This window comes from Notothenia rossii, assembly GCF_949606895.1.
Source record: "Notothenia rossii genome assembly, chromosome: 2".
NCBI lineage: Eukaryota > Metazoa > Chordata > Actinopteri > Perciformes > Nototheniidae > Notothenia > Notothenia rossii.
In genome coordinates, this window is record NC_136904.1 from 66,853,389 (window position 1) to 66,879,991 (window position 26,603).

The following is a 26,603-nucleotide window of genomic DNA, read 5'->3' on the forward strand; positions in this document are numbered from 1 at the left end:
CTCCTTTCCTGCCAATGCATCATCCAAATCTCAATATCCTCTGCTTCTCTAATGTAAGCAAACCGCCATGCCAGGCATTCCCAAAGCACAACCTATAAGTTCTGCTCTCAAAACACAAAGCCATTAGCACACACCTCCCCAAGAGGGACTCGGCCCATCCCCCGAGAGAGGAGTGTTGAAGCCCAAATATAAACAGCCTTCAGATGTTTTCAGACTGAGCTCGACGCTGTGGAAGGCCCGCAGAGAGTGAGGAGAGCTTATTTTCACTGCTGATGAGAACAATCACAAAAATAACTGTAATATGGGCCAAGCAAGTTTAATAAAATAAAAATAAATAATAATGGTAAGGGTTAAAGATAAGTGTAATAATAATACAATACAAACAATACACTGAAAAAAAGGGGGGGGGGGGTAAAGGAGTAAAGCTCTGATATTGCCTGTAATAATGGTGGTCATCTTTAAAGAAAATGTGTATTTTTTCATATATTATCTTATAAACATTATCAATGTGATTTTGTAATGAAAATGTTGATCGTTTTCAATTTGACATTGAGGATGGAATGAAACTAAAGAGACAGTATATATATGTGTATCTATAAGCCATGTCATGGTTTCTGATTTCAACAGTACATTAAATGCACTAATAGAGTCAACTGGTGAAACACGTGTTATATAATCATGTCTACTATAACGGCGTACTAAATTAATGGCTTCTGTCAACAACAAGGTGAGAAAAAAAAACGATCAAACAAATATCCGCAAGCTGTCCGGCAGATAATACACCTCAGCTGTGATTATACTGTGAGCCCCATTTAAAATGACCTGTTCTGGGTTACTGCTCAGCTTAGCATCAGCAGAATAATAACTGCTGCAATTATCTTCAAGCAAATGAGAAAATGTTCTCTCTAGTAGAACGACTCACAAGGAAGAACTCACTATCTACTCCCTCTCTTTCTCTCTTTTCTCTCCCCTCTTCTTCTTTATTCATATCTGGAAATGAGGCCAATATCTCTCTGTGAGCCCTTAACTCAAATTGCTTTGCTAGCATCACCCAGCCCCACACAGCCTGTAATGAGCAGAGCTAGCTTGCTAGTGACGAAGGTAATGACAGTCAGTGTGCTTAGAGAAATCTGGGACATGACCAAACTAAAAGTTGTGGAAAATAATTTGGGGAAGGAGAAAGTATAAAAAAAAGGGAACATCTATTGAGCTTGGAATCCATTATCTAGAAAGTAAAATCTAAAGTGTAATACATTGGTTAACTGAAAACCTATGAAGTTATGCATAATTTGGGCATTTTACACATTGTAAGGTATGCCCAAATTCTCTTTTATGGTAGTTTTATAGTAACGGTATATATGACAATGCAGTGAATACAGTGTTCTGTACATTCAGTTAACAAATGGTTTGAATAACCATAGATGAGAACAACGCTAGGTCACTGCCTGGCGACCCTCCCACTTTCTGGTAAAAAAAAAACAATTGCAGAGATTTTCTATACTTTGACATTAAAAAACCGTGGCCATCCACGAAGAGGACGAAGATCATATCCAAAAGGACCCGGTCAGTGATGTTCGTCTATGGGAAACACCTCATCACAGCTAAATTATGATGCTAATAAGGGTAACGTCAATCATCAAGGTTAAGCCAAAGTTTGTAATGTTAAAATTCAGAGAAGAGACTGCTCATAAATTGACGCCGATCATCCATCTCATTGACGTTACGTAATTGTTTGCCTGGCTGACAATCCTAATTTGGGTCCTTGTAGATAAAGTCTTCTAAATTATTTGATGTGGTTGGCGACAACTTGAGAATCTGTATTTACCGCCAGTCAAATGACAGCGAATATTTTCACCCAAAAAGGGGCGCAGCCGAGACGTTCGGAGATGGCTTGCTCCCATGTGTACTATACTTCATCACATTTTATTATTTTTCTTGCTTCACATGAGACAACACTTTAAAAAAGAGACTCCGATAAATATATAATTGAATATTTCGTATTTTGTGTTCTTTTGTAACACAAGAAAAATGAAACAGATATCTAGTGGAGTTTTTCAGCTTTCATTTAAAAAATCTGATAAAAAACAGGCAAAATAAAGTCCTCTGCATTCATACTTTGTGCCAATAACGCTACATTGGAAGGCAGCTGGATTTGCGAGTTCACACGAGGTCACAAAAGATTATGTGAGTATAGCTATCACGGTGGAAACAGTATTGCAAACCTCACCAGTGCACACATTTCTACTGTGTATACTCTTAACATACAGTATATCCAGAAATAGAGAAACTGAGCTGAGTTGAGCGTTAATGTTCCATTACAAGTGTTTTCAGCTGGCTTACATAAGAAGGCCTGACCTGAAATCCCCAGGGGAGGGCCAAAAGGGCGGCTGATGCCTCCACTGCTGCTGTATGAAGGATTATGAGCCTTGATTTATCCGGGTCGTCCTATCTGTTTCCCTGTCTTTAAAGCCGTGACACTCACACCGCAAGACTGTGTTCAGCAGATGGTTATGGCACTATATAACTGAATATCACTGAGCTGATATACAGTGCGTCAGGTTTGGGAAGATGAAGATGCAATCTGTCCTTTGAGTTATTATCCAGTGTATGTTTTGGCAATTTGAAGAACTTCTCCTCTATGTGCACTTTTTACAATCTACTTTTCTTGAGGTAAATGCTGACTCACAGTTAAGACTGACATTGGCAGTGGTACTTTATATTAGTGTAAATCCTTCTGCCCCTTAACACACACTCAAAGATTGATGCAGTAATGACCAGTGGAATGTAAAAAAGTACGTATTTGAGGTACGTTAAATATATATTTTTTTTTTGTGACTTATACTTCTACATTTTGGAAGCCAATATTGTACTTTTTACTCCAATAGATTTATCTGACAGGTTTAGTTAATTTACAGATTTAGATTAGCTGATACAAAATATAAATGTAACTAATAAATAAAAATTGACATATATCTTGCATACAAGCTGTTATAGACACATTAATGCATCAATAATCCTAATTTAATACGTATGATTCAGAAGTGGGCAAAGGGCTTTTACTTTGTATTATTATATATTTTGATGGCAATACTTTTGTAATTGTAATCTTAAATAAGATTTTGAATGCAGGATTCTTACTTGAAACTGAGTATATTTACAATAGAGTATTGCTACATTTACTTGATCTGAGTACTGCTTCTATTAATGACATATTTGTGTATATCAGGGTCGGAAGACACAGCAAGACACATCACCATGCTTAGCAAAAAGTGGATTCATTTTCAGCATTTTCTTTTTAACTAGTATAAAGTATAAACTACTCTCTAATACTAGTTAGGAACCAGTGTTTCAATGAAAAACAAAAGCTTTAGACATTTGCAAGAAGGGTATCTACTTACATATTTTATGTTGTAGAACAAAACATGAATATCTCTTAAGCTTTGTTAACCAGCAACTTTATTTCAGGCCTCACAACTCCATTCACACAAAAGCCAGCTTTCTCAAAGTGCCCACCTGTTGCCCTTCTTAATCCCAGTCAAATCCTACCATTACAGAAAAAAGTCTAACATTTCTCTATCCCAATATCTGTCCTTCCATTCCTTTCCGTGGCCCCCCCAGTTCGGCCCAATCTCACTCCCTTCCCGCGCCACTGTCTCCGCATCAGCCTTGTTCCATTATTTTCAAGATGACAAAAAAAAAATGACAATAAAAATCCCTGATGCCGGTGAGAGCGAGGGCTGGCCCAGAGGTGACCCTGCTATTCTCATCAGCCTCCGTCCCACTTCCCCCCCGCCTCCACTGATGGATCTGACACACGACGGCTGCCACCTCGCCACTTACGTTCCCATCTCACACCAGACAGTCTCACCACCACCCTATCTCATCTCATTCAGAGCCCCTGCTGCGCACACACACACGGGTGATGGAAATTCTTATAATAATTTCAGAGTGGTATGATTGGATACGTTCCCGTGGAGAGACGGAGGAAAAGCAAAAGCAGCGGATGTGAGAGAGAGTGAACGTGTGCGGATGAAAGGATCTGACTGACTTTGCTTCAATCTCATTTGCAGATCCCATCCCTCTCCGTCTATATTACCGCGTTATCCCCGTGCCAAAGTAAAGGCTTACCGGCCAAGCCACTCTCATGCGTGCCTCCTGAACGTATGTCCAGAGAGATGTGAGATACATCTGTTTGGACGTAAGTACTATCTTAGTTTGCATTACAATATGTTCTAACACCCCTTCCTTTCCATGTGCAACATGTTTACCAAGAAAAAGTTCCTTATCTTTGTTCTACAATCATCAGCCAATCTTATATATTGATTTTCTCATGCTGCTGTACCAATGAAGAGATAATTGTTGCAAATGAGTGAAATACTGTAGCTTAGCCCGAGGCAATGTGTATCATGCACAAAGCTGTCGGATTTAAAATGTTTTAAATGACCAATTTTTTAACAACTGCATAAAATAATTATGTGCAATCCCTCCTACCCTTTTTAAGCGCGGATTTTAGCATTTTGGCAACTTCCATTTTGGCTTTTGGTCATGCAATCTCAGTGAACCTAGAGGTGTTGCTCAGTACAATAACTAGTTACCAAGACATTTTAGGCATCCAAATTGTTACAACCAACGTGCATGGACTGAAAACACACTATGAAAACGTTAAAAGTATAGCCAACCCTCAAACTGTGGCAGTGACCTGTCAATCACAATGTAGCCACGCCCAAAAGCAAACCCTTCTTTATTGTCTATTTTACTCTAAATGGGACCATTATTTACCATAATAACATCATGCTATATTAACAAGCGATTGAGACCAAAAACGTATTAGGAAAATGTAACTGAGGTAAACTCAAGAAAGTTATTTTCTCATAGACTTCTATACAATCGGACTAAATCTACCATTGCCGCGGTCGATATAAAAGTGTGCGTGTGTGTGAGTAAGACAGGCAGCATAGAATGACCAAATAGGACACACACACACACACACACACACACACACACACACACACACACACACACACACACACACACACACACACACACACACACACACACACACACACACACACACACACACACACACACACACACACACACACACACACACACACACACGGGTGGGCTGGCTGTGGTGAGCCTTATCGCTGGGCCACAAAGTGGGAAGATTAGATTACTCACTTCCCTAAACCTCTAACTTGGTTACCATAGCAATAGCAGTGTGACCGGGGCAGCAGCTGGTAATTGTGGAGGCTGCTGGAGAGGGAATGGGAGGTGGAACAATCACCAGGGGAACTGCAGGTCAGATACTGTACAACCATGTCCTAGAATGTTCCACTTGTTTCCAAAGTCAGAGGGGGCAAATGAGCTCATCCTATGTTTCACAGTATCAGCAGAGATTCTTAATTTTTAGCTAATATAAGGCCTATGACTAATATTGACTGATCTTGTTTTACCACAATATCTTTATTAAAGGTCATCTATCATGCTATTTTTAGGGAATAGCATAGGTCTCAGATATATATAAAAATATAGAAAACATGTCTATGAAGTGTTTTGGTCAAAAAAACAAACAGATCACCCATTCTAGCCATGCCTCATATCCCTCTATTTCTCTTCCTGTTCCAAAAGTGCTGATTCTGGGTATAAACAGGTCTCTCTTGAGATTTTCACCTGCTTATGCCAGCTCATGCGGGACCTGGCAGATACTGTCTAAAATGCTGCGGTGATGAAACGCAAGGATTATTAGATCAAGGATTATTTCTGAAACAGTATGGAGCTCAAAGGCTTTCTCTCTTGCCGGTTATACCACAAGGTGAGTTCCTTTTTATTTCCTGCTTCTTCACACACATGCTCTCCAGTATAGGTTAGCTCTGAGTGTTAGCGATGCTAATGTAAACATGAACCGACCATATTACGTCCAAAACAGTCAGGCATTGTTTCTGATAGTGCTGTGGGTCCGTTGCTGATATTACGTCATATCGGCCGCAAATCTGCATCAGCTCCGTTGTACCCCCGTTTTTAGAGATTTGGGTACGGAGGAAAAGAGAGAAGGTTTTATTTTTCTGACGCTGCATGAGTTCCCTGACACACCGGGGACACATATTTATGTATAAAAGATATAAAAAAGTGCATTTTGCATGATAGATCCCCTTTAAAGTCGATAAAATAATGTTACGAGTGCTGTCTTATGTGATCAATGTTGTGTATTGCTGCACGCCGAAGAAAGGGAGATCAATTGAAATTGAACTCATAATTGCACCATAGTGGAGCCTCACCCTATAATTCAGATTAATGAAGTGCTTGCAAATCCATAGTGTTGTGGGTTTGATCATGAGATTAATTACCCCAATCAGGTCATTGTATTTCAATTAAACCAAGTACAGTGTTTTGCTCTCCGCAAGTCAACACTCGAAACTGCGAAATGAAGGTCGGGCATGTGCACAAGACAAATATAAAATCTTCATCTATTTAGAGACACTTTTGTGGAATCAACAATGATAGAATGACACAATAGTGACTTTAAGTGTTGATAGTATTGAAGGACCGGTGCTCAAAAAGTCTAAGCCTGAACGAAGCTCAGCAAATAATTAGAGAGTGACACAATGGAGCTCAGGTGGCTGAAAAGAGATGAATGCCTCATAAATACTAGCATTACTACACCGATTGATGCTGTCTCGTTGCCGCTAAAGGCTCATAATGGAGCTGCTTATTTTACCATTCAAACAGAGAACTGGCTCCGATAAGTTACGGGACACTGCTTTGACCTTGACAAAGCACTTCATTTAGATAAGAGTTACCCTTCGGGAAAAAAAACTGCTGTGAAATTAGGTCACATTAATGCCGGAAGCCGACAGAGCATGACAGAGCTCTGTAACTTCGGGGCTTGAGGCAGATGTGTACTGCTTGCTACTAAACAGTCTTATAGTTCTATTTAGGACTTTATTGGTTCTACTTGGCAAGAGTGTGTATAATTTTGAATGAAAAGATTCACAGAAAAAAGCACAGATGTAAAGTAAAGTTAGATCTTAGAAAAGAGAAACAGCAACAACAGGCTGCAATCTGGCGAAAAACATATTTTAGAGATATTTAGTGGTTTTTAAGTCATGCCATGATGGCAATGTTCGTAGGACACCACAGCCTAGAATATTTAATTGAATGGATTGCCATTACATTTTGTTCAAATTGTTGGGGTTCTATCAGTTACCTATCCATCCCCAGTTTAGAGAGACATACAGTGGTCCCAACACAAAAGCAAAGCTATGTAGCAAAACGTATTTACGACAGATAAAACACTTGTCAATCACTTTAAGTGTATGCTAGAATATTTTCCTGGCTTTAACTTCTTATTAGTAGCACTTTTCTAATGGGTACTGAATGTGATACACTTCAAAAACTCCATTGAAATTGAAAAACCTACATTTCACCTTGCAGAACTCAGGAGATATTGGGTGCTTGCTAACTTTATCGGTTAGCTATTGGGTAAGTTAAGGGTAAACGTGCATTCAGTCACACAACATTCAAACAACAGAGAATCAAACCAAGTGGTTGAGGAAGCGGTAGACAAGCAGTCCCCTTATTTTGCGAGAAAACATTCAAATGTTTCCAATTGAATCTCGTTTTTGGAAGAGACCGTATATAACTGCTTCTGTAAACCCTTGCAAAAGGTCTAACTGACAGCAAGGTAGAGGTGTGAAAATATTCTAGTATTATGTACACTTATAGAGATTTGTTCGGTTTCGCTGATCACATGGCTCTGGTTCCATGCTGTAACTCTTGGGTGTTGAAAGTTATTTAATGAGAATAATACACTTACTTTTTAATAATTACCTCATATAACCCCACTTAAAACTAAAAACTATCCCTTTAAGGCTTTGCTAGTCCTTTGTCCCCCCCCCCCCCCCCCCCCAAAATCATGTGAGTGCAATTCAATTTCTCCACTGTACAATTTGATTTGCACAAATGTCTGATTCTGACTAAAGGGGCCATGTGACCAGACTCATGTCCTACGGGCATCTCCCTTCACAGTTGACGTGGTCTCACTTATTAGATAAAAATAACATTTTAAAAACAGACATACACAGACACTCTAACAGGCATACATGCTTAACTATAGCCTGCACCCCACGCACACACATTAACAGCAAAGAATCTGGCAACTCCCCAGCTCACCGGAGTTTTATGTGTGTAGATTTATCATTAGTCATTAAAATACATTTAATTCTCTTCTGGCTGGCTCGCCAATGCTGGTTTCCTCCATAGGAGTCAACCTCACCTTTTACAACCACTTTCTTTAACCTTCTCCCCTGCTCATAAAACACCAGCAGCTCTCTCTTCCTCCTCTGCTGACTCCCTCCTTCCCTCCCTTCTCTTCTACTGTATCTCTCCATCTGTTTGACCTCTGCTATGATTCTATCTTTATAGCTCGTGTTTGTGTTCCTCCTCCTCCTGTCCTTGCCCTCTTCTTTCGCCTCTCACTCAAATAGCCTCTCTGCCCCCGAGCTATTTCTTCTTAATTGTCTCTTTACCTCCTGAATGATCGATTCGTCATATTTATCTGACAGTTAGAGAATAAGGACACTTCTGCAGCTTTTATTTTACACCAGCCAGAGGTCTCAAAAGTCGAGCAATCATGATGAGCGTCCGTGGGGATATTCAGAATAAAAACTGTCTGGCTTTAATGTGGATAATGACACTAAACTCTTCACCTGCCTGATGTTCCATTTATGTGGCTCACAAAGTGAGTTGTTATTCATTTCCAAGGGAACAAATGTGTTCAGAATTTATACACTTTAATACATAAAGAAACATTGTCTTGTTCTAGCTATACTTCCAGTTTTTATTTCAACAAGTCCTCCAACTCATACGACCAAATGGGCCGATTGTTCCGGCCCTTATTACGACCAAATATGTCGTTTGTTCAAGCGCTTAATACGTCCTATAACTACGTTTTAAAGTTTTCGCCCTCTGTAGGATAGTTTGGCCATTAAAACGCTTTTTGATTAGATTTCTAGCGAGAAGTGTATATTGTCCTTTTAGAATCTACGTCCAGTCGATATGTAGGATCTATAGTTTGATAGATATTACGAAGATGATTTGAGGTATGCGGCAGCCTCCATGTAAAGTTACGGGTTGAAAACAGTATTTCCGGTCTCGACGTTTTCATAATAAAACCAATGATCAGATGATTTAACAGATATCTGCAGTACTCATCAACTAAAAAACATCACTTTATCCTTGTTAATTACACAACATTTATTGGTTTAAATTGTGAACAATGCTTTTGTGTTTTTCCCATAGGTTTTTCTCTTTCGATTCTGAGACACCTTTCTTTTTTCAGAGGTTTTGATAGGCTAAAACATCGCCGCAATGCATGTCGGGATATGGTGTTTATCCGATATGAAATCGGAAAAACATTTTTTTAAAATAAAATAATACTTTATTCCGAGTGTTCTTGCTTTTCTCTTTGAAAGTCATCACATAACGGCATTGTAATACACGGTTGCATTACATATTACAGATCTGCCGCAGATATTTATTTATAGAGCCCTGATCAGAAGACCTTTTGACAAACTGTAAGAAATGCCGCCAAAACTGAATTTGTGACGTTGATCATAAATATATTAGCAATTAAACAACATCTTCCATTTCTTTTCACACAATACGTCTCCTGGCAATATCAACACTAATTCGTCTGACTTTCATATTTTATCCAATTGATAGATAGGCTATATTTACACCATAACGGCGCACAGCTGATAGAAAGGGATTTTTTTGTAGTTTTTAAAGATATTATTTACTGAACAACCCCTCATGCAGTTGACTGTTACAGGTCTATACAGGTTCATGGTACAATGCATAATCTTCAAATCGAGAGACTGAAACTGTATTTTCCTTTACCGTTCTGTTTTAATTTCACAATAAAGTTAATAGTCATATTATGTTTGATATTATTATGTTTTAATGGTTAGTGGTTAAAGCACGTTATTTAATTTTGTTGTTGAATTTTGTTGTTGAATACGTTTTATTTGATGAAAACATTTAAATATTAAGAGTAGCCTACATACAAAATTGAAAATATCAAGAAGATACGCTACAATAAAACAGTTTAGTGCAGGATGTCCAAAGATATTAACAGGAGGATGAGCACAACAGACAAACTAATAAGGCTTTATTTAAACATTAAAGAACACTTTAAGTTAAGGTCTTCGTTTGAATAAGAAAAAAACGTTGGGGTTATCCACAGATAAATATGAAGTCTGACAAAGTACTTAACGTCCAATATATTGCATAGTTTATTTTGGCACTTGACAATCACCTTCCCTGAATTTGACCCAGTTGTAACTAAAGTCTGATTGAAGGGTTGTTTATATTTCACATCATTAATCAGAATCTGCAAAGTAACTAAAATAAATGTAGTGGATTAAAAATACCAGGTCAACCTCTGAATTGTAGTGGAGTAGAACAAAGTAGTATGCTGCTGTAACAAAAACATTTCCCAACTTGGGATCAATAAAGTATATCTTATCTTAAGATGATCGATAGCTACTGCCATATTTGCAAAATTTGCCTCTGAACCTTGACAAGTGCATGTTTCAGGCTTATCAATGAACAACAGGAGGGGTCACAGACATAAGACCAGCTGTTAAATAAAGCTCTTCTGACCTTAGGTGTCATGTGGGTATATTAATTCACCCATTTATTAATTATATGTTTTAAATTTGATAACACCACTGTGTTTCGTATCCCCTAAACCCCCAGGGTGTACACAGTTTAATACTGGCAACTTCTAATTGTGGGAAATACGAAAACGTCTTATAAAGAGACGTGCCATAGAACATGTTGCGAAACACACAATAGCCAGCATGTGTAGTTTGGGGGGGGGCTGGACCCGTCCAATTCCAGTTTTGGAAAGTCTGCCGTGGTTCCATTCCATTTCAAAGAGCTGTTGACGCTCAGCGTAACCTTGTCGCACTGCCACTCCAACATCCAATCACAGGGCTTGATGACTAATCACGGGGTTTGTAAAGCAAGGCGGATGTTGTAGTCCCAAACGATAGCTGGGGATTCTGGGTAGTGTAGTGTCTTCGGAAACAGTAGTGTTTAAACTCCGAAAAAACTATTTGTTTCTCTGAATCGAAGGTTAAAAACACAAAAGCATTGTACGCAATTTAAACCAATCAATATTGTGTAATTAACAAGGAATTATGTTTTTTAGTGGATGAGTAATGCAGATATTACTGTGTAATCATTTGACAGTGAGGGGAATATATCCGAGACCGGAAAAACTGTTTTCACCCACGCTAACTGTACATGGAAGCTGCATACACGTTATCCTGGTGAGACCTCAAATCATTTTCGTAATATCTATCAAACTATAGATCCTACACATCCACTGGACGAGGATTCTAAGAGTACAATATACACTTCTCGCCAGAAATCGAATCAAAAAGCATTTTAATGGCCAAACTATTCCACAATTTAGGATTTTCCAGAGAGGGTTATTTGTGAATAAACGTCCCTCCGGAGCGTTTGCAATGAACGGGCCGGGAGCATGTTGTGTCTTACACGACCACTAGAGCACCTCTAGTGGTCGTGTAAGAAACAACATACACTTTCAAATGTGTCTCTGGGTCGTAATAAGGGCATCAAAATTCGGCCTACTGTATATGGTCGTTTTTTGTAGGAGGACCGGCTGGTTGATTTAGACTTTTCATGAGGAAGCTTTGCATGTTCTGCGCTCTGTTTATCACATGTGTTTGGCCATGTATATGATGTTACGTGGCTTCTAACAAAACGATAAGTATATGCAAATATTTGATCATTTTCGTAATTCAAGTTTTATAGACTTTCATGAGTAAATCGCCTCATTACAAGAAAAGTTTGGTGAGACATATATGTGGCAGGTCTGACCTGGAGTAAACTTTTGAGACCCTGTTAGCTATAATGCATCACTTTGTTCATCACGAAGACTGCATTTATGTGAGAGAGAGACAACTCATTATTTGTATTTCTTCCTCCTAAGCTCTGCAGCCTCCAAACATCTCACTTTAACAGAGGTGAGATTACTGATTGTATTTATAACTGAGTGTTTAATTTGTAACATTACAAAAGGTAATAAGTCTTTCAGAATGAGGACTTAATGATCTGTTTGGAATCTGTAACTAAAGACCTCTGGTAACATTGGCTGGTGCAGCTGGAGTGTGAACTTCGCCAAATTGAATTAAGAGTAGGGCCGCTGTTGTTGAGCTTCTTAAAGCATAAAGTACAGGCTCCAAAACATTGGATGTACTAAATGTAAATCTACTCACTGTATGTATGTATGTATCACTTATTTAAAGCCAATGCAGTAGCACTTATAACGGTTGGGCTTTTGAAAGCCAATGCATCTTGCATGTTCCTGGTTGATCCCACTTATTGTAAGCCGCTTTGGACAAAAGTGTCAGTTAAATCAAATGTAATCTAATGTATAAAATCAATATAATGTTTTATTATGTTACAAATAATGACTTGCTTTTACTTTTTGGAATTAAGGTACTTTTGAATGCTGAGACCTTAACTATAATAAGATTTTTAATGCAGGACTTTTACTTGTAACTGAGTATTGTGGTATAACTCCTTTTTCAAATGATCTGAGTACTCCACCTCTGGTAGACACGGATATTAAAATGTAACCCCACAATGCCCCTTGGACATGGAAGTATTGTTTGCTCTCCTTTAGGTAGTTAGCTATTAGCCGGCATGCTAACGTGTGCAGCTTAACTTCACTATTGCAATAATAATAATGGGTAATATAATCATACTACTAATGACTATTTTCTGTTGTAATAATTGTCAACAGATAGTCATAATATGGTTATTTATTTATATTAATTTGATTCATATCTTTGTTTTGCTAGAACAAATCAGGCTCACTTTCTCCTAGTTTTATTCTCTTTTTGTTGTGAAGCCAGAGAGTATTTAAACAAGAGCGCTGTGAATGCTTTGTTTATCTACAATTGTAGGGGAAGTTATGACGGTGCCTTGCAATAAAAACGCTGGAAAATACTCCCGGGAAGGGTGATCCTTATCCAATATGCAACACAGTTAGACCTAAATGGCATTGCTTGATGGAATAAAAACAAGGAGACGTTTTTTACAACCCGTGTGAATACCGAATGCAAATTCTTACCGCACAGCATCAAAAGCATCCTTATAGAATTCAATGCAAAGCAGAGTAAATAGTGTGTACAGGAGACATATAAAAATGTATCATTTGTTTCTTCTTCTGCATGTTTCTTATCACTGTCTGCCCTCCTCCGCTCCACTCACTTTCTGTTTCCCTCAGTGCTCTTATCTATTTTTGCGGCTTTCCTCAGGGCATTTCTTTGTCCACCCATCTCTCTCTCTATCTCTCTCTCTCTCTCTCTCTCTCTCTCTGGTTGACCTAGCACCACTTTCATTTCCGCTCATTCATCCGTCTGTCTGCCATCTTTTTTTTATTTATTTGGAAGCTAATCTCTTTTCCAATCTCTCTCTCATATATGCTCGGTGAGGCTCCGTGCATGAGTTAATGAAGAGCCTGCATGGGTAAACACACAGGGGCAACAGATAGACACGGACGGAGTAAATATATGCATGTGGACGAACGCGCACTGACAGATGAGCCCGACTCCCAACCGCGTGCAGTCTGGGCCGATGTCTTGTTAGTCAATTAGGAAACAAATTACAGTCTTTCTTGAATGGCAGATTATTAATCAGCTGGATAATGATTAGTTACTCATACAAAAAGTTATTCAAAGGACGGCCATAAGCTCTTCTCCATCTTATTACATTAATTCTTTCTACCAATCCAATTACAGATCAAACATCTGTTATAGTGCCTTTGGTAGAAAAACGGCCACTGTTGCTTTCATTCAGCAGCGTGAGAAGGAACACCATCCTAAATGAGAGAGTTGAGGGGAATAGTTTCCGGGACATTTGTTGTAAGCGCTGTCTTGGCAGGCCTTTTTGAAATGGAGTATTTTCAGTGGGACACTTACAGAGGCAGTGCACATGTGCTGTAATAAGTGGATTTGCATTTTGAGCCTCCCAACATAAAAAACAACATTGGTCAAAATAAATCAGTTGGAGATTAGATTCCCAACAGACTGTGCCAATACAGTGAACACAAACGTTTCTGACCATTTTCCGAAGCATTATTTCCTGCCTTCAAGGCCATCAATTCCAGGAATATGATCTTGCTGAGACTTGAAACTAGCTTTCGACAGCAAATCCATTAAAAGCCTTTTTATTATTGTTATTATAATTTTCTGTCACAGTTGCATTATCATTCAATGCACCAGCAAAGACCATTTACAAGAAACTCTCTTTTATGATGCAATCAAGGCCACTTTGATATGTTTTTTTCTCTTTGTAAACATTCCCTGCTTTCTGCTGAATAACCGTGCAAAAATAAAAATAAAAGCAATGAAATGTGTATTGATATAGATATAGCCAAACACAGAATGTTGGCAGGCGGAGGAGGCTCTTTTGTAGCTTGGCAGTTGGCCCGTCTGGCGTCAATTTAGAAAGCTGAAGTAATATTCATAAAGACTGAAATAACATAGACATGCTGAATCTGCTGCCATTAATCACACTACTGTCGCTTTACTTTGCAGTTGTTGTCTCCATATGCTTTCGTATAGTATTTTTGTTTTATAAATAACCCTATTATTCATACCTTTTGGATTTTTTTCCTGTATTTTTGCTATCCCTGTGCTGCTGGGATCTATAAAGGTTTATCTTGTCTTCTGTTATCTTTTCTTAAAGTAAATGGTTGTATCCCACTGTAAACACCACATTAACATATTGTCACATTATAAGGCCTCTATGGCAAACTTGTTAGCAAACAGCTGCTCTTTTTTCACATCTAGCAGAAATAGAGCCACATTAGCATTTATATTTGGTGATGCATTTATATGAGAGCCATATCTAGCTGCTAAAGTCTCCAAACAAATATGTTTTGTTAAGTCTGTAGAATACCATTTGCGGCCAAGGATATCTCTGCAGCACCACAATACTTCATTCAAAATGTTATTTAACACATTTAGCCCGTTATAATATTACAATATTGCACTATTTAGATGTTTTTGATCACATTTTGATACATTGTGCAGCTCTAATTGTGGTGACACTGAATCAAAAGAATAAGACTGTGGGACTTGAAGCCAAAACAAAGAGCTCAAAGACGCTAAAACAGAAGAACTGAGGGGAACTGCTGAGTTTACTGACACTTTTTCAGTGGATGCATCACTACTAGAGACCCCTTCACATTCAAGGAGTCACGTGATCAAAAATAATATGCCATAATTGGTTTCAGCAGCTTAAAATGAAACAATAAGGTGTATAAATGCAACTAAATGAATTGGTACCAACCTAACAGGGTTAATGATCAAAATGACCTAATTTATTGTTTTATACTGTATTTCAATCTGTTTGATATTCGAGAATCGATATTATATTGTTTTCCGAACATTATTTTGTTTTATATTGAAAGCTTCTTTCATGTTTTTTTATTGAAGCTTTCAATGTCTGTCCTGTTATTTTATGATGTCTTCACCTTGAAAAAAGGGGAGGGATAGATTTTCTTTGTTATTATGGTTGCATAAATGTTCTTTATGGTGCTGTTGAATGTCTCTGTTAATACAGGAGCGTGGCTCCCACAGAGTGCAGCCAGTACCGTGAAGATGTGTTTTTTGAAGGCTTAACGGCAACAAATATGAATTTAAGCTCAACATTTGGTTTGAGAATGTCAACAACAAATAGTATAACACCAAAAAACAACAACCTGCACAGCAATCGAACGTTGATTTAAAATTAGTATCTCAACGTTGAGAATGAAACTTCAAATTGTTGGTTCTTCTCTACAATCGCTTAAAGCCATAAAATACACTGATTATTCTTTTAAAAATCTGAGCTTGTCTTAGCTTTCAGTTCTGTTCATATGCTGTGCAATTTCAAACAAAGTGTCAGTGGAGGAAGGCCTTGAGCGCAGAACATTAAAAAGCAGCGCATGTGGATTAAGAACAGAGAGAGGGAGGTGAGTAATCTTACCGTCGTCTCCTGATCCTGAGCCGGCATCTGCGAAGAGAACAAACAGTTATTAACCAGAGGCTCACACAGCCAGACATTAGTTGAATCAGTGTGTGTGTCTGCATATGCAACTGTGTGTCTGGGCAAGAGTGAAGATGTGCTTGTGAGTGAAGAGCAAAACACTTTGTGCGCTGGTGGATGCATTTGGGCGAGGCGAGATTTCTCCACAGACGGAGCGGAAAGTGATGCTGGGAGTCAGGTTTCAAAAAGAGGAGAGTGCAGGGTGCCCTGGGGCTTCTAGCATCAGGCATCTTCTCTTTTGTACAGCAGCCCATCAAAGATAACACCTCCTACTGTGGAACTTTCTGTGGTAGGACTGCGGGAAATAACTGTGTTTCCAATTGTTTCCAGCAACTCCTTCTCCACGGCTCTAGAACTGCGCTCACTGAACTGTTTAACAATATGGCTGTGAAAGGGATACGGATGAGCACTTGGAAGAACAGGCACCGTGTAACTTGAGCCGCGGAGTAAAGCGATGTGCTAAAATGCCCAGGGCCAGAGACTCAGCCTCTGAGGACTGTAGGAGGATAATAGCTCTGCTCCATATGGATACTCATGTGAGAGGGCTTTATAAGAAGAGGTGCACACACTTAGGCGCACGGAGGCCCACCAGCGAGCGCTACTGATACTTTAATGACGTGAGCTTATGGTCGATGAAATACATTTGTGATGGGATAAAACTAAGTCTCTAGTGTGATGATTCTGTGAGGTCAGTATAGCAGGTGGACAGTTGTGCCATGGGAAAGTAACTAGTCAAATCTCCTAATTATACCAGTGGGGTGTGGGATGTGTACACCAGTGTGGTGTCTCTAGAAATACACAAATGTAAGGGACATTTTGAAACACATTTTTGGGGAAAAAACATTTCCTTCTTTTTGTTTGACAGAATTGTTATCATTGTATAATATTCACTTTATATATGCAGTTTTGGTGGTAGACATAATAGTATAAATAAAATACACTGGCGCTAGGCTACACAATATGAAGCAAATCAATGATCACAATATTTTTTACCAAAATGAGACGCTATTGAAGGGTTCATCGTGGATTATTATTAGCACCATCAAAAAATAACACAATATTTTTTATAAATAATCATTAGTTATGCTGATATATGGTATAGCAGCAAGGCAAATAGGACACATCCTAAAATCTGAAAATGATATCACTTTACTGTTAAGAAAAGCAATATTACACCTACGATATTACGGCATCTGCAATCTAAGACAATATTTAGTCTCATGTCACAATATAAATATGTTGCCCAGCCCTGAATGGCACCACTCCTTCCCTATCCGACCCGAAGACCCTTTAGCTTACGGTTCTATCCAAAGCGACCTCAGTACAGTAGATATGCCAACAGGATAGGGATGTGCATCTCCATCACTGAGGCCGATGCGATGCGCATCTCGATACGTTGCCACGATACGATACATTAACGATACCTTTGAAACACCAGGCGATGCGATACGATACGATTCACCCCTGTTGCGATACAGTTCGATACGATTTGATTCAACATTATGCGATTCGGGGCGATACGATGCGATTCAACACGATGCAAAAATAATGATACTTCAATATGGTACGACAGAGGATTTTTGTTTTATTCCTTATATGCAGCAAATCATACATTAACAAAAAAGTGCTTTACATATTTGGTACTGCACATCCCATCATGCCGTTTATTTTTTTTACCTTTTAAAAGCTCTCCAGAGTACAATTGTATAACACCTCACAGTTAAACAATGTAAGGATGCATTGCTCATGATTAACAATGTGCAAATAACAGCTACCATAGAGCAATGCCCATACAGCTGCCAGCCTGATGTGCTTAACACTCAGAGGCTAACTCACCAGTGAGCAGAAAGCAGTGGTTTCTATCTGAACAATAAAGAAAACAAATAACCTTTCACAAACAGGTATTTCATAACTGCTTACAGTAAGGAAGACATTTAAATTATTATTGGCCGTCACAGGCTGCTGTAAGCTAAACACCTCTCTCTGACAGAACACCTCACTGAGTGATTTAACTCATATGTCTCACTTTCAGGTTTCTCTTTTCAGCCGCAGACCCCATGTCGCCTCTTTATGTGCGTCGCCAAGTTCCTCGTACTACTTGTGTACTTTAAAGTGGCTCGGCATCGTTAACAATTTGCGAGTGATTTTTCAAGTTGACCGTCTGTAGTAATAGTGCCGCGCACATATACCATCAGGACGTTACTGATGGGGTGCGGCTGCGGAGTGATACTGTGTGTATGCAAGTCCGCATCTAGGACGGATCTATGTATCATGGCTGTAGACCTGTTAAGTAATAAAGATACCTCATATAAAGGTCTACGGATACCTTATTACTCTCCATGACCTGCGGTCAACTATATAGCATAAATGACTATTACACCGTCTTTCTTGAACAATCCAAAGTGTTGCCAAACGTTTGATTTGTAGGTATTTTTCGGTGCGCTGTGTTTCTCTTTCTCCTCAACTTCCGTGTGTGTTGATAACTGAGACTCTCGTTCTCCGTAGTGGCGAAGCAAATATCAAAGATCGTCTCTGCTGAACGTTGACAAGATAAGGGGATTTTATATGAATGAATCGTTTTTTTACCGATGCAAAGACGCTACGCAATCGATGCATCGCGAGTTCAACCCAAACTGTAGCCGATGTGCACTCTTTCAACCGGTGCACTCGCATCTTGAACGTTTATGCCGGTGCACCGATGCGAATCGGTGAATCTTAACATCTCTACAACAGGAGCAATTTGAGGTTCAGCATTTTCAAGATCCTACTGGCATATGCACAATAGCTATAGTGTAGTTATGCCCAAGGTGACTCCGACATGTTGACTACATGGGGTGGGATCGTACCTCTGACCAACTTATTTGCGCACACTAATCCCCTGAGGGATCAGCCTCCAATGGAACTTGCTATATCAAAACATATGTCAACATTCAAAGACTACTCCCACCTACTTAAAATACAGTTAAGAAAATAAGCCAATGAATAAGTTGTCACATATTTCAAAAGTATTCAAGAAGCTTCTTTAGAAACAACTACAGATAGGCCCTACAGCACACACAGGCAAAATACATCTTTTATCATTTTATTTCCCAATGTGTTTTCTAGTAATAGAGATTTGTTATAATATTTTGTTTTTTTATCAATTGTCATGTCATTCTATGCACTTGGAGTAAGGATGAGATTGTTACATGGTTAGTATTCAAATTGTACACAGAATGTTTCTCAATGTATGCCAGGAAAAGTTGTTGACAATGTAAAAACGAATCCAAATAAACGAAAATAAATGTTCTCAGCATCTCTTCTCTTAAAGCATGCAGTTATGATAATCAGGGCCATCATAGCCAACACAGTTAACGTCCTGAACAGAGGGTATATAGTTCCTTCCTGAAAGCTGTATTTATTCAGAATCCCTCTCAAAAGTTTCAGGTGTGTTAGAGTTCAGCCAGACTAAACTCTGCATGAGTTGAATGAGGCAAAAAACAATTTAAAGCGAGTAGCTACAGTAGATGCAACTCTGCCCTTCTTCCTATTTTTGTGGAACATAATGAAAATAAGAGTAGGGGATTGATCTTCCGTAAAAGAAAACACACTGTTTTTATTATAGTGCTCCTTGGGGCCACTCAAGGTTCCACAAGAGTGAAGGTTACTTCATGCAGAACAAAGTGAACAAAAGTGCCAACCCATTGAAGAAAGACTTTAAAAAGGTACCCTGTGGACTTTTTATGCTCGGGAGTTTTTACGAGTAGGCCCCTGTTCTGTTTGCATAACGCTAGAGAATACATCTCTGCCACCGGATTAACATCATTTTACTGATTGACAATTGGCGACGTCAATGAATGGATAAACGTGAAAAAGGATTTAAAAAGACTTGGTCAAAAGTCTGTGGATTTATGGTTTGTTTTATGAGTAAGTCTCTGTTTGCTTTGTATTATGCAAGAGAAAACATTGGCACATCTGCAAATGCATATTCCTGCCACCGGTTTCACATAATTTTAATGATTAAGAATTGGCGACATAAATGATTGGATACTCGTAGCAAAGCTCCAATAAAGGCAAAGAAGAAGACAGCCAGCCAAACAATGTACAATTTAGAAGATGGTTGTTGAACTGACAAGGATACACACATAAATGAGCGAACAGAAGTTAAATATAAACTTAACCCATTTTTTCTACATCCGTTTCAAGTAAACGCAGCAGTTCACCTTGAATGTAGGAATAAAAATACCCCTGTGCACCTTCTGTAGAAACTGCCCTCCACTTTCTTACCTCCTTTTAAATCTGCAGAATTTCACTGACCTTGGTACACGTGGGACACTAAATGTGCAGTGTTTCATGAAAAGGCTTAGCTGGAAGGATCAGGCTGAAGTCAGAGGAGGTTCACGAGAGATCAATATAAACCTTTAGTATCTGCAAAAGGGCACAGGTTTTGTGTAAGAAAGACTGGCATTAGAAAATAGAAGGAAATGGCAAGGGAGATAGGCACAAGCATGCTTTTCTGCCCGCTTGTCTGCCAAATGGAGGGTCACAAAGAGGAGATACCACACAATTGTACTGTGAGAGAGGCACTGAAGTGCGAGGAAGAGAGCAGAGGAGGATTGCCAAGAGAAAAAATAGTTCCCTCGGTAGACAGAATGATGGAGGGCGATTTTCTTCAGATTCGGAGCGATTGATTAGAAGCGCCTAGAAGGAGGGGAACAGCTATTAACCTTACTGTGCTGCTAACATCAAAAGATATTGCAGACACACCCCTACTGTAAAAGCTTACATGAAAACACTTTCCGCCTACTGTAAACAAGGCTTTAAATAATGAAGATGTAGCTGCAGAGACTACTTTTTATGTAAAATTATGCTCATATTATCTTCACTGTGAACCCTGGTCAATGGTGTGTTTTATGATGAACAAGTAGCACCACTTCTATCTTTGTATAAGAACTTCAAATCCCTTAAATGGGTAAATGCATAGAGTACTCGTATACTGGCAAACACAAACCTTGTGCTTTTCTGACAGCAACGAGAGGCAGTTATTGTAATGTTGGGCCGTGCTATGTACATATCCCAATCTTTGTTTGTTTTACTAGTAGGTGTCTGCAGATAAGCAGCACTTTTTTTTAACATTTGAATTTTTGTTCTGTCAAAACTACGGTGGCCCACTGGTGGAAACCAACTTAAAGGCACATGTGTAGCATCAAGAAGATATTCACCAACTTGACGAAACATTTACTAAAAGTGCTGTATAGACGGAACGCTGCAAATAAAAAAATGCTGCAAGAAGCTTAAAACACAAAGGAAACGCTTATTCAACGCTTTTAGTAAAATATGCGCATGTTTTTAGAAGTTGGTAAATGTCTTCTAATTGTTGTGCATATGTTGTCAAGTTGATGAAGATTTCTCTTCATTTGGGAGTGTTTTAGCACATTTGTGTCTAATATTTGAATCGTTTGTTGAATCTGCAGCACATTTCTCGTAATGGAAATGTTTTGGGCGGTTGGAGCGCGTTTGCACCTGTAGACCATACAAATCAGAACTCGATAGAAACATTTCAAGCTCAGAAGACAGCATTGGTTTGGAATCTGGTGCCTCCAGGGATCCTGGAAGAATCCTCGTAAATACTGGACCATCCAAAACTCACTGTATGACACTATAATTGCATAACAACATTATATTTATATATGTTTCTTACTATTTTAGAATCTGTGTTTGTTGCCTGTGGATGTTAGTATGCAGTTTTGCTTTGTTTCTCCTTTTTTAAGTCTGTCCTTTAACACTGATTGCAGCAGCGCTCTTAAATTCGTTGTAATCTGTAGAATGACAATAATTGCTTTCTAACTTGTAATTTGCCGGAACTGCTGACGATTCCTCCCCGATTGCCATTGGAGAAAACCTTTCAGGTTCAAAGCCTCAACCAGCCCAGTATCTCAAGGATTTATGAGTACTCTTGAATGAATAAGCATGTTGTGTTTTACGTCCAATGCGAGCATTACATTTATGTAGCAAGGGAGAACATGTTAGTGTGGAGGTGTAGGTGATAATTGGCATCACAGATCTGCAATTACTACCATGTAAGATATTGCATAAAGCACACATTGGTATTTGGATGTAAAGCAGGGTTTTTCAAAATCATCAAACACTGACATTTCACTCTGGTGACATGCTTTTCCCAATGCAAAATTATCCTTCAGGAAGACCTTAAATCTCCTGTGGGACGTTTCTCATCTAGACCTCTGACCTCCCTGGACAAGAGTAGGCAAAAGGAAAATCTCCCTACAGATCAATAAAGTAATACATTATCATTACTTAAAGTACTTAAAATCCAGATTTGCAACCAATTAGCACTGACTAGACAGATTTGTTTGTACACAGAGACCTAATGGTGTATTGATGACTTCTCCTGTACTGTATGTGGATTATACTGACACTGATTCTCATTTGGCTCCTTGTCTACTTCTTAAATCATCACAGACATATGGCTCCTGTCATCTGTTGGTGCTCTGGGATTGCAGCGCGACAAAATGGTGATTAAACATGTCATCAACATTTTAACAATGCGTCAATTAAACATTCTCCGACTCCTCGTTTAATGACTTAAAAAGAAGTTATACCTCAGTTCACATTTGTGAACTGAGCTAGAAAGTGCTATGTAAGCGCTTGCCTTAGCTAAACTCTCTCCTTTGGGAAAAAATTGTAGTTTGTTTCACTTCGATAAGCTAATGCTTCACATTAGCTTCACTCGGCTGGGCTAGCACTTGTTGTGATAGAAAGGTGGAACCATCCTGTGTTAATCAGCGTTCATTGGCTTTGTACCACTAAAAGCACTTCCTGTTATCAGCATTGAATCAGAACTTCCTTATCTGTTGGTGACACAAAGGGATACAATACTAGAATGTACTGGAATCAAGGAAGAAGAATCTGCTGTAAAAAAAGGTGCGCTGATGGGTCAATAATGGGCAAACCACATTTTTTTTCAAGAAGCCGTTATAATATGCTTTTCCTTGGGGACAAACAAGCAGAAGGCCATGGTATCATGTTTGTCTGTGCCTCAGTGTTGTCACTTAGCATGAAACTGGCACCTCAGCAGGCCTCCTGTTTACTGTTTGGAATGACAGCAGACTCTAACGTCTGGCCTCTTGGCCTCAGTAGCATCCAGGAGGGTTAATGAGAGCGGATGAAACTGTGCTGTCAGGTGGCTGTCTGGTTGGGTAAACACAGAGGAGGATCCTGCGGGGTCTGTCATGTACAGCACAGTAACACAAGCAGAGGCCTGGTAATGTGAGTAGAGATGAGTCACAAGGTTTTTCAAAGGTTAATTCAAAAAAAGAATGTGAATTCTTAGCACTAGGGATGCGTATCGATAGGATTTTATCGATACCGATACTGCTTATCGATACCGGTATTTTTCCATACTCTTATCGATACTTTTCAATAATTTGGTCAAACCGGATACGTCACACGGGATGAGGGTTCCCAACTAACCAGAATTGTTTAAACTAAGGAAGTAGCGTAATTCATATACCGATAGCAGCACCGTTTGTCCAGCGGCTTAACGGTATACCAATACCGTCCAATCAGGTACCGGTACTGACTTAGAACCGGTTCTCGATACCCATCCCTACTGAGCACTATTCTTTGAGTTCACACTGAAATCTCTTGAACCTATTTTTATACCAGCTCACTGCCCATTGCTGGCAATAGTGGCTATAAAATTGCTGTGTTCACTAAAATTGCTGTGTTCACCAGCATTACCAGATGTGAGATAATTATCGTATTTGTGCATAGTACATGCACAATCAATGACGCCAATAAGTGGCATAATGAAAGATTGATAATTTGATCTTTTATTTGACTTTATTTCTGGATAGCAAAACATGGATCCTATGTCAGGGTTGAATAATGTTACAACTATCCAGGCAGACATGTACAGTATGCTTCTTAATGTTAGGCTATAGGCTATAATAAAAAGCAATAATTAATATCAAACATTGTAATGTGTGTGAATTAGGTGTTTTCAGCAAAAAGGTAGCCCGGACAGACACAGCTTAGCGACAAACCGGGTGAACCTTTTTTAGCCGCTAAAGGGACACATATTTCGTGGTTGGAGACCAAAAGCCAAGCGAAAAGGAAAAAATATTGGATTTTTTCAGGTGACTAGAAACATCTTCAACTTAATTCTAATGTTGATGAGCGTCTGCTGGACGTGGTCATAGGTAATGTTTGTTAAGCATAAACACTGAAATAATGATTCAAATTTTAAAACCCCAGTTTACCTAATAATCCCTTACGTTCCTCCCCCCAGCATGAAAACAAGTATTGGCACTGGCAAGCTGACATATATCCACTACACTCTGTGCTGTCAGGGCTAATGGGATTCTGGGAGATGGAAATGGAAAGGAGGAAAGGGGGAGCTCGAGAGAGAGAAGTAAGAGGAAAGAGAAAGGAGGCTTTGTAGCAGCACATGTACAGCTTGGATAAAGTAGTTTTTAGGGTTGTTAAAACGAGTATTGGTATCGCTGGTATTCTTTATATCTAAACATTTTCCACTGCTGCACACATTTTAAGTTAGCTTATCTGAGAGTATCAGCTAAATGGCTAAGTGGTAAGGAGAGGATGGAGGAAACACTTCAGAACAAGTTTTCTGCCCTACTTTTCCACATGAAAGGTTTGTGTGCTACACTTGCTTACATAACAAAGCTCCCACACAGAAACCTCACACTTTAAAATGAAAAGCAAGCCGTTGCAATCCTCATGATATGCATTTAAAGCTTTGAAAACAATGCTTTAAATTGACTGTATTAGGAGTGTGTTTGAAAATGTGAATTTCTTCCTAAAATACAAAAGCTATATAAGATGCACTTATTTTTCCCAAAAATGACTGATGGAAAGTGTGCCCCTTGTGTCCAGTCAAAAGTGTTGAGTTCAGTCATGTTTCATGTTTTTGTCTCCCACTTCCTGTTTTATTTTAAACACAAAAGATACTGACCTTTTGTGTTTCATTCCAAGCCCCTTCATTCCCTATCCTTGTGTGTGGGTGTTTCTCAATGTCGACTACGCTTGCTTGGTAGCACATGTCTTCCGAGTCACTTGCTTCAGAAGCGAGGCAAGAACTCTTCCTGGCATTCGGAAAACAAAGAGTGGAACAGGCTAGCAAATGTGCAGGTATGCGTCATATGAGAGGCCCCGCCTTACATTTTCCGCCATAGATTTTGTGAAATTGGTCCGTGCGCAAAGCATAGTGGGGATTTTAAGACCTCGAAATTTCTCGCTACCAAGTACGCCGGGCTCGGTAGAATTCCAAGTATGCTGGACATTGGAACAGTCCTTCGGCGGCACTCAAAATAGTGCTTATGCTTGAAATAGTGGCTCTAAAACTTCATAGCGAGACATTTCGAGCACATGCGTAGACTCCGCGGTCTTAAAATCCCCACAATGCTTTGCGCACGGACCAATTTAACAAAATCTGTGGCGGAAAATGTAAGGCGGGGCCTCTCATATGACGCACCCCTGCACACTTGTTAGCCTGTTTCACTCTTCGTTTTCTGAATGCCAGGAAGTATTCTTGCCTCGCTTCTGAAGTAAAACGCTCGGAAGACATATGCTACCAAGCAAGCGTACTCGACATTGAGAGACACCCCCTGTGTCTCCCGCTCTCATCAGCGTCAGCCCGCCCCTGATTGTTTCCACCTGTGCCAGTTACCTTTTGTTTAAATTCCCCAGCCTTCCTTTGTCTTGTGTCAGTTCGACTTGTCCTGTCTCCATGTCAGTAGTCTGCTTACCAGTGATCACGTATCTTATCTCAAGCCCGATTCATGCTCCTGAATTACTTTGTATGTTTTGTTCCTCACTTAGTGAGCGATTTTCTTTGTGCCTTTTTTGAGCCTTTTTTCACCTCGTTAAGTGTGTCGATCATTTTTTGTAAACCTATTTGGAAATAATGTATTTTCCTCATACTTTACCTCTGTCTCCCGGGTCGTGCATTTGAGTTCTTTACCTTGTGTTTCCAAGTTCGTGACAGAAAGCCATTATTTGTGTATGGCATTTTTTACTTAATACATTACTATTTTAAGTCATGATTGCTTTAACCTGTTAAACCCGAGCCTGTTTTTCAGGTTTCAGGCTCGAAAATGACATTCCCAGAACAAATGACCATATCTTCCCTTCTAAAAGGGTTAAATTAATAATCTTTTTTCTCAAAGTAATGATAAACCTGTCAGTTGGATGTAAAAAAGTCAGATTCAATATAGATGTTTTTTATTTTAAAGAAAATTCAGATTGAACATGGTAAAAAAACGGTAAATTATAGTGTCCGTCCCAAAAATATGTTGTACTTATAGTGAAAACTAACCTTGGATGAAGGGTTAGTAGACTAAAAGCTTTAGGAATCCAAAGTACAACATATAATAAGTACCCTGTATCAAGATTGATGCAAAACAAGGGATATTTGACCTTTTTAGACAGATTTAGCAGAAAAAAACCTC

General features: G+C 39.1%; 1 protein-coding gene across 2 annotated transcripts in view; it reads right to left on the reverse strand.

Annotated features, from left to right (window-relative positions):
- LOC307030687 (tomoregulin-2-like) overlaps positions 1–26,603 on the reverse strand; it is a 120,808-nt gene that overhangs the window by 43,267 nt on the left and 50,938 nt on the right. For both annotated transcript variants that reach the window (XM_079667268.1, XM_079667267.1), the window contains exon 4: positions 16,075–16,101. In XM_079667268.1, the coding sequence (XP_079523394.1) occupies positions 16,075–16,101 (27 nt within the window). The remainder of the gene's footprint in view (positions 1–16,074; positions 16,102–26,603) is intronic.